At 31.3% G+C, this 11,607-nt stretch overlaps 1 protein-coding gene across 1 annotated transcript in view; it reads left to right on the plus strand.

Moving 5' to 3' along the window:
- LOC143240280 (mitochondrial potassium channel ATP-binding subunit) overlaps positions 1–11,032 on the plus strand; it is an 88,834-nt gene extending 77,802 nt beyond the window's left edge. Inside the window, 5 exon segments of the mRNA XM_076482477.1 lie at positions 57–128; positions 1,254–1,432; positions 2,207–2,265; positions 5,613–5,701; positions 5,981–11,032. Coding sequence (XP_076338592.1) covers positions 57–128; positions 1,254–1,432; positions 2,207–2,265; positions 5,613–5,701; positions 5,981–6,106 — 525 coding nt within the window. The 3' untranslated portion in view covers positions 6,107–11,032.
- The last annotated feature ends 575 nt before the right edge of the window (positions 11,033–11,607 follow it).

Here is an 11,607-nt window from a genome sequence, read left to right on the forward strand (position 1 = left end):
TTTTTATCATAATTATATGTCATGTTGTGTGAAATATTTCATTTATATTCACATAGGAGCCAGTTTTGTTTGCCACCACAGTTATGGAAAATATTAGGTATGGTCGGCCTGATGCTACAGATTCAGAGGTATAGTCTGTGTTTATGTCGTCATCTAACTTAGGATTTCAAGATATTTGTTCCCCATTATTATACTTTCTATGTTTGTTTTAACTGTTTTTCTGTTCTAATATTTATTTCAAGAGTTTTGTTCTCCATTATTGTACTTTCAGTGTTTGTGTTAATTAATCTTCTGTTTCAGTATTTATTTCAAGGTTTTGTTCTACATTGCACTTTCAGTATTAGTGTTAATTGTTCTTCTGTTTCAGTATTTATTTCAAGGTTTTATTCTACATTGCACTTTCAGTGTTAGTGCTAATTGTTCTCCTGTTTCAGTATTTATTTCAAGGTTTTGTTCTACATTGCACTTTCAGTATTAGTGTTAATTGTTCTTCTGTTTCAGTATTTATTTCAAGGTTTTGTTCTACATTGCACTTTCGATATTAGTGTTAATAGTTCTGTGGCAGAGCATATTTAATATTCTTTGTAATCAGAACATGGATATAGATTGAACTTTCAATTCTTTGTGTTTGATTGAATTTGTTGTTTTTTATTAGTGTATATAATTTTCTACACATTTTTTTTTAAAACTTAGATGAAGACTACTAGGTTATTGAAACATAATTGAGTTTAACATAAAATTAAGATTTAGGTTGAACTTTTGTTTTTACGTAAGATATATGTTTGTCAGAAATTTATTGAAATTCTTGTATTTAATTAAAAATTAAGGTGAGAATGTGCGATATTTGACATTTGATATCTACTCTCTATTTCACAGAACAGCCTGCTCTATACTTGTGTTTCTGTGTTTGAACTCTTTTTATGTGTTGCAAATTTTATTAAATTCAACTTACTAGTTGCTCTCTTAAAAAAATATTTTTCTCTGATAATGCACAGGAATATTTAAAAAATGTAATTTTTATTCTCTAATTTGATGTTTGAGCTCTATAATTAATTTGTATTACAAAATGTTATCATGGTGAGAACTTAGTAATATATGATTTCTAGATTAATGTGAACCATATCTAAGGAAGAGAAACACCTATGTTAAGTTTCACTTTGTATAGGACACTAAGAAATGAAGAAGACATTTTGTTATATATAGTTTTCCTGTTGGTGTGACTTGCACTTGCATTTTATTCTTGGTTGTTTAAGGTGATTGAAGCAGCAAAAATGGCAAATGCAGATGAATTCATTTGCAGTTTTCCTAATGGTTACAATACAGTAGTTGCAGAACGTGGTGTGACAGTATCAGGTGGACAGAAGCAGAGGATTGCTATTGCACGAGCACTGCTGAAAAATCCTGCTATCATAATATTAGATGAAGCCACAAGGTTTGTATTTATAAACTTACTAGTTGATGGGACTTTAGATGTTTATATCTTTCTTAAAATTGTTATTTTACTGAACTGAAGTCTGTGTATATTTACTGCACTTTGAGATTTCTGTAACATCCAAAGAAGAATGGTTAAGTATATATGCACCTGAACCTTGAAGTGTAGAGCATAGTTAGCCTTTGAATGTTAATAACACGTTCATAACATTGGTTCCAATTTGTGGTTAATGAAACAATAATAAACATTGATTAAACCTTTTTTGTGGCTAACAATACTCATAAACACTTGTTCTGACCAATAATATGTTTAAAAACATTTGTTCTGATACTATGGAACTAATAACATTTCAAGAACATTGGTTCTAGATTTTTGTGGCAAATAATACATTTCCTTGAAAAACATTGATTAGCAGAAAAGAAAAGAAAAAGACCATGAACTCTAGAACCTCTCATGAAATAATTTATAATCCCTTCAGGATTTTTATACTGAATTATATTGAATACAGAAGTATACATCTAGTAATTGTTCAGAGATTAGTCCATGTTTGAAAGTTGATAATGTATGTGAAGAAATATCTCTTGTCATAGAACTACAAAATTATGAGGGAAAGAATGATTGTTTGAAAGTAAATACTAATTAGAAGTAAGTTAATATGTTCATGAAAATCTTATGTCAGAAACTAAATATTCATGTAAGAGTACTAATTTTGTGGAGGTTAAGGATACATTATATTCAGATTTGTATTTTCCATCTTCATTCTCTTTCTTAAAGTGCTCTAGATTCTGAATCTGAAAAAGTAGTTCAGGAAGCATTGGACCGTGTTACGAAAGGTAATCATAACATTTGATAAAACTGTTCTTCTTATATGCTGAGTATGAACATTCTAACAAATAAAAAGCTATCATATGTAAACAAATATAAATATATCATATACCATATATTCACTCCCTCTAATGGTGGCATAACTTCTTCTGATACTCACCTTTCATTGTTTTTAATTTTGTACTAACAACTTCTAGTGTACGTTACATCTGAAACAGTTGTCACATAAAATGAAGACAGTGAATGTAGGGGTTTGTAATTTTTTCTACAGAGGTAACCAAAGAATATTTAATGTTTATATTGAATAAAAATATAGAAACATTTGTCTGATGGACTTTTAATATTGCTCTGTAAGACCTAACAGATCCTATACACCTTCTGTGAAAGCTTTACATTGGTACCATATGAAAACCTAACAAGGATTGCGTAGATAATTTGACAATCTGTAATGTCATATTTGTTAGATGCTTAAGTGACACACAAACCTTGTTGAGAGGTATTAAAGTTTTTGTGGTACCTAATACATCAATATATCAATACATCTCAACAAAAGTGGACAATCTGACATAAAAACTTCTTTCTCTCATGATGTAACTACTTTTAATGTCAAGTAATAAGTAGGTTGTGAATTTCTTTTAAATTTTAGATATAGTAGAAAATGATCATGTTATTACCAAAATATAGCTTTCTAATTTATAGTTATTACAATTTATTACAATTAACATTGTAATAAAGTATTTGAAAAATTTTAGTTGTGGAAGATGAAGAGTTAATACAAGTTATAAAAAGTGTGTAATAAATCCATATTTCACATATTTTACCATAACAAAAAAGTGAAATATGGATTTATTAAACACTTTTTATAATTTGTATTAACACTTCAAACCTAGATACTGCATTTTACATGTGTGATATTGTAGCTGTAATAGAGCACTGCCACATTTTGGAGTAGTTCCAATATTATTGTTAATCAGTTTAGGACTGAGACCTGTTGTTACAGTTTAACACTTCTTTGTTTTGAATCTGAAAAGTAGTTTCACCAGAAAAAAAGTTTTGTCTTTGTTTCAGTTTCTGTATTTTTATTGAGGTAACTATATAACTGAATGGAATATTTTAAAACCATTAATAAGAGTATACCCTGAAATCAGATGTATATGTCACTTAAACATGATGTGATTATTTAAAGATTGTACAGAAAAAGTGTAAGTGCATTGAATGATCATTCTGAATATTGATAGTTCTTTCATATGTTTTAAGGAGTTGAATTAAAATAAAAATTGGTTCTCGTAATTACTATTATACTTTAATGAGGAAGGTTTGAAACAAGCTGTGGTAGTAAAATAAAGTTTTAGCATTTTAGTTAGCAGTAGAAACTTAGTAATTAATTAATTCAAAAATACAGTAACTTTCATTGAATTTAACTGTTCCCTGATGATGGCCCAGTACTAATGGTTTAAATGTTATCATTAAAATCAGAATTTCCCTATTGTAAGTGTTACTTTTATTGTATTTTTGAAATAATATTGGTTTGGTTTCCTTGACTTGAACACAGGAAATTTGAATTTAACCTTATATGTATAGGGATTCAAAGTGCATATGTCATGAATTTTCACAAAGTGTCATCCATCATGATAATATTTATTTAGTGTTAGAATTATCATTTAATAATTGGAGTACCCATCCTCTGGATGGTGAAAGTTATGTGAATTCATGATTAATGAAATTTTATTGTAGGACATGAAAAGTTGCTTCCTGTCTATGTAATTATAAAAAAATGCAAAATCTGCAAAACACAAAATGTGAAACGGACAATTTGTATACATTTCTTTCCATGGATCCAAGGAACCTCTACACCAAATTTAGTGAAGGTCCATCTACATGTGGCAAACTAGTGGTAGAAACTGCAAATGTGCCTATAAAACACAAAACTGAAAATGTGTATGCAACACCTTATGGACCAAATGGACCTCCAAACCAATGTGTGTTAAGATTGATCCACACCCTGTGAAATAGTTATATGGACAGACAACAGTGGTTTTATATTTGTATAGATTCATTTTACACTATATTGCTAATTGAAAGACAGTTTGGGTAGAGGAGTGTAAATACCAGACACAGTAAATGAGGACACTGAAAAGACTACATGTTAGAAAAAATATATTTTTATTCTTCCCATGAACATCACCTTTAATTGTGGCTTGAAAATCTGAATCCCACTGATGTCAATACATAGATGTAACTTGAGTACAAACACATTTATAATGCATCTGGCTTTCTAATGTACAATTTCATTGCACATTTTACTAAAAGCTTGCCACATTTGATATAAATACATAACATTAGAATTATAGTTAACATTCCTTATCCAATACAGAATCAGAAATGTTATGAGAGTACAAACCTGAAATATCAAAACAAAAAAACGAACAACTATTTAAGACCACTTGCAATTGTTAGTGAAAGGTTTTAGAAAGCTCTTCTCATCTCGCATCTGAACATATGAGCAAAATAATTTTTGCCTCATATGTTCAGAGGTGAGCTGTGAAGACCGTATAAAAGCTTTTTAATCTGATGGTCGTAGGTTCTAATCCCCATTCCACCAGACATACTTGCCCTTTTGGCCGTGGGGGTGTTATAATTTGACAGTGAATCCCATTATTTGTTGGTAAAGAGTAGCTTGAGAGTTGGCGATGGGTGGTGATGACTAGCTGCATTCCCTCTTGTCTTACACTGTTAAATTATGGACGGTTAGTGCAGATTGCCCTCATGTAGCTTTCCGCAAAATTCAAAACAAAACAAACTTAAAAGCTTTCACAAACAACTGCAAATGGTCTTAAATAGAGTTGTGTGGTTTTGTTTTTTTGATATTTCATATTCATAGTCTCATAACTTTTAAATACATGTCAAAGGACTCCAAATACAAGTAGTTACACAAAAAGGTTTATAAATTTTATTGGTTTTTTTTAGACAGTATGATATGAATATATTTTTATGAATTATCAAACAATAAACTATTTGTTTGGATGAATTTGTATACAACAGTAAGGTTGTACAGATTAAAGTCATCTGATTGGTTGTAAAGCTACAAATACTGTGATATTACTAAATCTTATGTTACATAACATCTAAAAAAACTATTTTACAGGTTTCAAATGACTCTTAAGTTTCTATCTCTTCCAGACAACATAAATCTAGTTACCCAGTCAATGGAATTATTTCATTTTCACCATTAGATAGGCTTATACTTTGATTTTTTTTTTTAAATTGACTTTCATGATCTAAGAAAATTTAAATGAAAGGACCATATTATAAAGTAGATTTACCTCTATAGATGTTTTACCTGTTCTTTTCCTAGGAAGAACTGTACTAGTGATAGCCCACCGTTTGAGCACAATTCAAAATGCAGATGTAATAGCAGTACTGGCAGGAGGATTTATTGCTGAGGTAAACTAGTATATATAGTTTGTTTTTCTGGAAATATAGTTTTTATAGTTATTTGAATAAATTAAATACTTGTGTATGGTTTAATACATAGTTATAGTTTTCTCTTATGTGTTTCTATATTTTGTTACATTTTATAAAGTTTGATTTGATTTTGGAAAGCAATTAGGTCTTTTAATCCTTTGAAACTCATTAAAATAATCATGAGGAGACTAAAATTATTTTATATTGTTTACACTAATATCATTTAAGTATTACATTTCAGTATATTTTGCTTACTAGGTGGGCACCCATAAGAGTCTAAAGAAACATCGAGGACTTTACTGGGATTTAATACGTCAACAACAATTGGAAGAAGAGGTACAGGAGCTTGTAAGCCATGAACGTGAAAAGGCTCACCATGGATAAACTCTTCTGTTCATCACATAATGTTAAAAAATTAACCATCAATTATTTTTCTATAGATCAAAAGACTTAGAAGTTGCTTTATGAAAAATCTATTTTTGTGTAATTTATACATACATGTAAAATTTAGATAATTTCATTGTGAAAATTTATTTAGTACAAGTACTTCTGTTTTGTGTATAGAATGAACAGCATTTGTTACAAGATTTTTATTTTGTTGTAATATCACTTAATATTATATAAATATAATACCCATAACATGGGCCTTAAAATATTTTAAGTATTTGAAATAAAGATTATCACCTAACTTTATGGATTTAAATTATGACGACTTGTATTGTCAAGTATTATTTGTTAAAGAATATTAAATGAGTGGAATGTGATAATATAGAGCATTTTCATGAGCATCTATATAAACCTTCAAGGAAAGAATGGTAAGTGAAATGTTTTTTTTCATAATTGTTCTTCTGTAAGGTACAAAAAATATTGAAAATATTTCATTTACAGTGTTTATTTAAAATTCTTAGTTGAATAATAAAATATTTACATAATAAAAGGAAACTCTGCTTCAATCTTGAGAAGTTTAAGTTTTGAAAAATGTACCTAATTTGTCTTTGATTGTACAAACAAATAACGTCTCACCATTTCTGTATGTATCTTATTCAAGCTGGCCTGATGAGCTCTGGTTTTGAGCAAAAGGCCTTGTCGCCTATGTTTTACTTCATAAAGTTTACAAAACACTACACTGTCAAAATATTTGACGTATAGTTCTAACGTTTCAAAGCTTCTGCATTATTAAACAGTTGGCCGTATAATTCTAACATCAAGACACATCGTTGTATGTCATGTGGCCAAAACGACCAGCAGGGTGCACTGTGCGCTATTAATAAGAATAATAGTTTAACGATTTTTCACTTTTTATCGCTTGGACTGTGGTAATCCAAACTAACATTTCTAGTGGATATGCTCTACTGCACCCTTACTTCATATACCATATTTCAAGGCAATCCGTTAATAAATACACGATATACAAAATCTCAAATTCTTATTGAATTTCTTCCTATTTTGTTTTCGCACAGAAAATACAGAAATTTTATTTTATAGAAGAATCATCCTTAACTTTCATGGGTGTATTGTTTATTTATCACAGATAAATCTTTACAACCTACAATTATGTATCAAATTTGGTCTAAATATAAATCACGTGTGTAAAGTTATTCAACAAAAATATTTTGCCCACGCCTACACATACACACAAACAAAGAAATAACGTCAGCTTATCGGTTTAAAATTTTCATTACAGTTTGATCTAAGAACAAAGATGGGGTGTTTTAGTCATGCAGACTAAATATTTAGAGCAGCAAAATCATAGGGTGTAAACAGTGAAAGCACGTGCAGATAGATACATAAGTATTAGTTAAACTAAGCAGACTAGATTAGCAGTTTCTGGCTTAAGTTTTCAAAAAAATCACACAGGTAGATGATTATTATTGATTATTCATTGCCAACTTTTAGGCACAGATTTGCTGAATTTTATGAAATTCTTGTATTTAAAGAGTGTTTATCACCACGTTTTATTAGTTTAAGCAGTTAGAGTACATAATTATGCTGATACAACTGCAGAGAGTGCATGAGGTGTGTGATCAGATTTATAATCTGTCGCACTGTTAAAATTACCCCGTATAGTTCTAACTTTTACACTGTATTGCAGTATTAAGTTCACTGTATTTTAACGATGAAAACTCTAACAGCCAAGTTACCAGTCATAGACTGTAAATAATAGAAATTGCTCTGAGGTTAAAACATGAATATTTCTCTCTTGACATCCAGATATGACATCAACGCTGAAACGTGAACAGTTTTCCTGATATCGAGTATGATACTAAATATTTAATGTAAAAAGTTCTCACATTACATCCAGGTATGAAACTAAATCTAAGATAACGACAGTTGAGCCTGTCCGAGATGTTTATGTTTATAGAAGCTAGTTTGAAAGACCTGAGCAAAGCATTAGTACTCGAACCTAATGACGCTCTACATGTCAAAGTCTGGTCTGTAGCATCAAACATGATGTAATGATATCCCACAGCTAGTGTGTCTGTAATATTCAAACACTGAATTCTGTTAAGAAATAGACGTTTAGCAAGATTAGTGTTGTATATTTATAATTGTTTAAAGTTTGTAGTCATAAAGAGTTTTTCACATTAAGTTTTGTGACTGATTTTATTAAACATTTCAATTATTTAAGATTTGTTGTCATGCTCGATATTTTAGTATTTTGTTTCATACAAGAATCACATAATAATATAGCCTTTCTACTAATACCTGGATTAATCGGCTAACGTACGACAGATACAGTAGTTAGTGACTGGGCAAGAAAGAAAACCTTCATTTCGTACCAACTTATAAACATATATGTTACTTCTTGAGATAGCCTTGCTCCCCAGGAGTAGAAACAGTCACAGTGTTTATTAATCTGGTACAAGCTTCTATGGAATAGCTGTAGTAGTGTGTAACCTTTAACGAAGTTTGTATATCCGGTTGATGCAGGTACAATGAACTACTGCAAAAATACATGGAAATTTCGATTATTTCAATATACTGCACTACAAATATATATTCTAATTTAGTTATAGAAAGGTCAAATTAGCAGTTATTTCAACCATAACACAAATGTTTTATTAGTGATAGTTAAATTCAAAACTAATAGATATTGCTGGTTTTAAGGAAGAACAATAAAATAGCGTGGTTGCTATCAGCAGAGACCAAAACAATGTTTGGACATGTCTAAATTTTTCTCTACAAGTGACTTATATTAATAAATGAGTTTCCGCGAAATAAACACGAACCATCTGTAGGATTCTCAGGATGAATCAGGAAACAAGAATAACAATATAAAGTTGGGCTTCAAAACAATACACCACTATTCAAGCATTTCTGAGAGAGTGATTGAACTTGTAGTTGATAAGACAGAACAAATCCAATGAACTGGTTTTCCTCACAGACCTTGAACAAGGAAAACTTAAAGTGCAAAATAACAAATACTGGTTCGTGATGTATCGTGCACATTTTATTATAACTTTCTCATCAAAAACTATGTGCCCCAACGAGTTCCATGTCGTTTTAGTTAAATTGGTCTATTGCTTAACTTCACGAGGTAAGTTCTGGAATTATAGTAACATTAAGGCCATACCATACCTATGATGTTATAATCATAACATTTCTTTTGCGTTTTAAAGAATATTTACTTTAGAAAATATTATAATATTATCCAAAAATTATATTTAAAACACAACTGAGCACTGAACTAAATTACCCAGAAACTAATTTTTATCTGTCTACTCATCTAGTAGAAAGTAATATGATAGCTAAGGACTCTAATGGCTCCGAGATCTGATAATATAGGGCCTGAAAATATTTTGCGTAATACTTATAAGGTTGTTCTCAAAGCCAGATAATATTGCTTTTAAATACTTGCAGCTCACAGTAAACTAATTAAAAAGTAAAGCTCTACAATAATGTTGCTGCTACTAGTGCAGGGAGAAAGTTTTTTGTTTGTTTGTTTTTGAATTTCGCACAAAGCTACTCGAGGGCTGTCTGTGCTAGCCGTCCCTAATTTAGCAGTGTAAGACTAGAGGGAAGGCAGCTAGTCATCACCACCCACCGCCAACTCTTGGGCTACTCTTTACCAACGAATAGTGGGATTGACCGTCACATTATACACCCCCACGGCTGGGAGGGCGAGCATGTTTAGCGCGACGCGGGCGCGTACCCGCGACCCTCGGATTACGAGTCGCACGCCTTACGCGCTAGGCCATGCCGGGCCAGGGAGAAAGAAAACAATTAATTGAAAGGTAACGCCATGTTCTTTGTTCTTTAACACTTGTAATGGATTTACCGTTGTAAATTTATTTTAGTACCTACGCTTGTTTTCGGAACGTTCAGATAATTTTTGAGTATGTGTTTGTTTAGAATTTCGTGCAAAGCTACACGAGGGATATCTGCGCTAACCGTCCCTAATTTAGCAGTGTAAGACTAGAGGAAGGGGAGTTAGTTATCACTATCCACTGCAAACTCTTGGGCTACTCTTTTACTAAAGAATCGTCACTCGTCACTGTATAATATCCTCATGGCTGAAAGGGCGAGCATCAAACGTGTAACGGGGATTCGAACTCGTGACCCTCACATTACGAGTCGAGTGCCTTAACCGCCTGGCCATGTTAGGCCTAATTTTTGAGTAAGGATCAACAATGTACTGTGCGTATATAATACTAGTAATTGACAATATTGTTGAAAGCGAACTTTGGTAAAGGTTTTAGAGTCTCGTGTGATTCCTATAAAAAGCGGCTAGCCGAGAGACAGGGGAAGAGAATATTATTGGGCAGGTACAATAAGTGTGCTATAGGCCTAGGAAGCTATAACTGGGATTAATGTCTATTTCGGAAAACTTCATAATTTGAATAGGAACGTTAGAGATCTCGAACATTACAAACCTTTCAACTTTAGTAAATTACCTCTGACGTTATTATTTCTACGAGTGTGTTTTATTATAACAAAGCCACATTAGGCTATCTGCTGAGCCCACTTAGGGGAATCGAACCCCTAATTTTAGTGTTGTAAATATCCGTAGACATACCGCTGTATTAGCGGGGAGCATTATTTCTACGAAGGAGTGAACTTCTAACCGGTGTGATACTAGCCAAGAAAGATGTCTTTAGCTTATGCGAAGTTCAACAATATAAACTCAGAATTAATTTGCTCGTCGATTAAATATTCAGTTCTTGACCGATATACGACTCAGTATTGTCTGTAAGTTTGTAAAAACTCTTGTATATAAACCATCATTTGTAATAACTATTAGTAATAACTGTTATTATAAAATGTATTATTGTTTATGTTTGTATATTAAAATATATTTGTGTTGAAAAAGGAAATTGTGTGTGTCAATCTTGTTAGAAAATAACATAAATATGATAGATATTAACAGTTAACTAACTTCTAAATTCAAATTTCCGGTTACTTGAAATAGCAATACGTAACGTATGTAACATAATAAATCGAAGACACATTCGAAATAGAATTATAATACGTAATATTATGTATTGCTAAATAATTAAATACATAATGTAAGGACAGCAAGGGGCCTGTTGGTCCATCTAGACTATTCTATCCACAAAATTAATAATAAACACTCAAAACTAGTCATTATAATTTAAATATTTGTCAATTATTTCTTTAATCTCCTTTAAATAAACTGCATCCATCATATTTGAAGTCAACACATTCAAAAGGCCAACCACCCTGTTAGAAAAATAAAATATATTAGCTAAATATGACTCTTACACCGCAAATATTTATATTTTTGAGTCCTTTAATCCTAGTGGCGGTGAGTGGTAAAGACTAGCTGTCTTACACTGCTAAATTAGGGACGGCTAACGCGGATATCCCTCATGTAGCTTTGCGCGAAATTCAAAGCAAACCAAACCTTCGTGTAGCTTTGCGCG

The sequence above is a fragment of the Tachypleus tridentatus genome, chromosome 2 (assembly GCF_004210375.1).
Source record: "Tachypleus tridentatus isolate NWPU-2018 chromosome 2, ASM421037v1, whole genome shotgun sequence".
Classification (NCBI taxonomy): domain Eukaryota; kingdom Metazoa; phylum Arthropoda; class Merostomata; order Xiphosura; family Limulidae; genus Tachypleus; species Tachypleus tridentatus.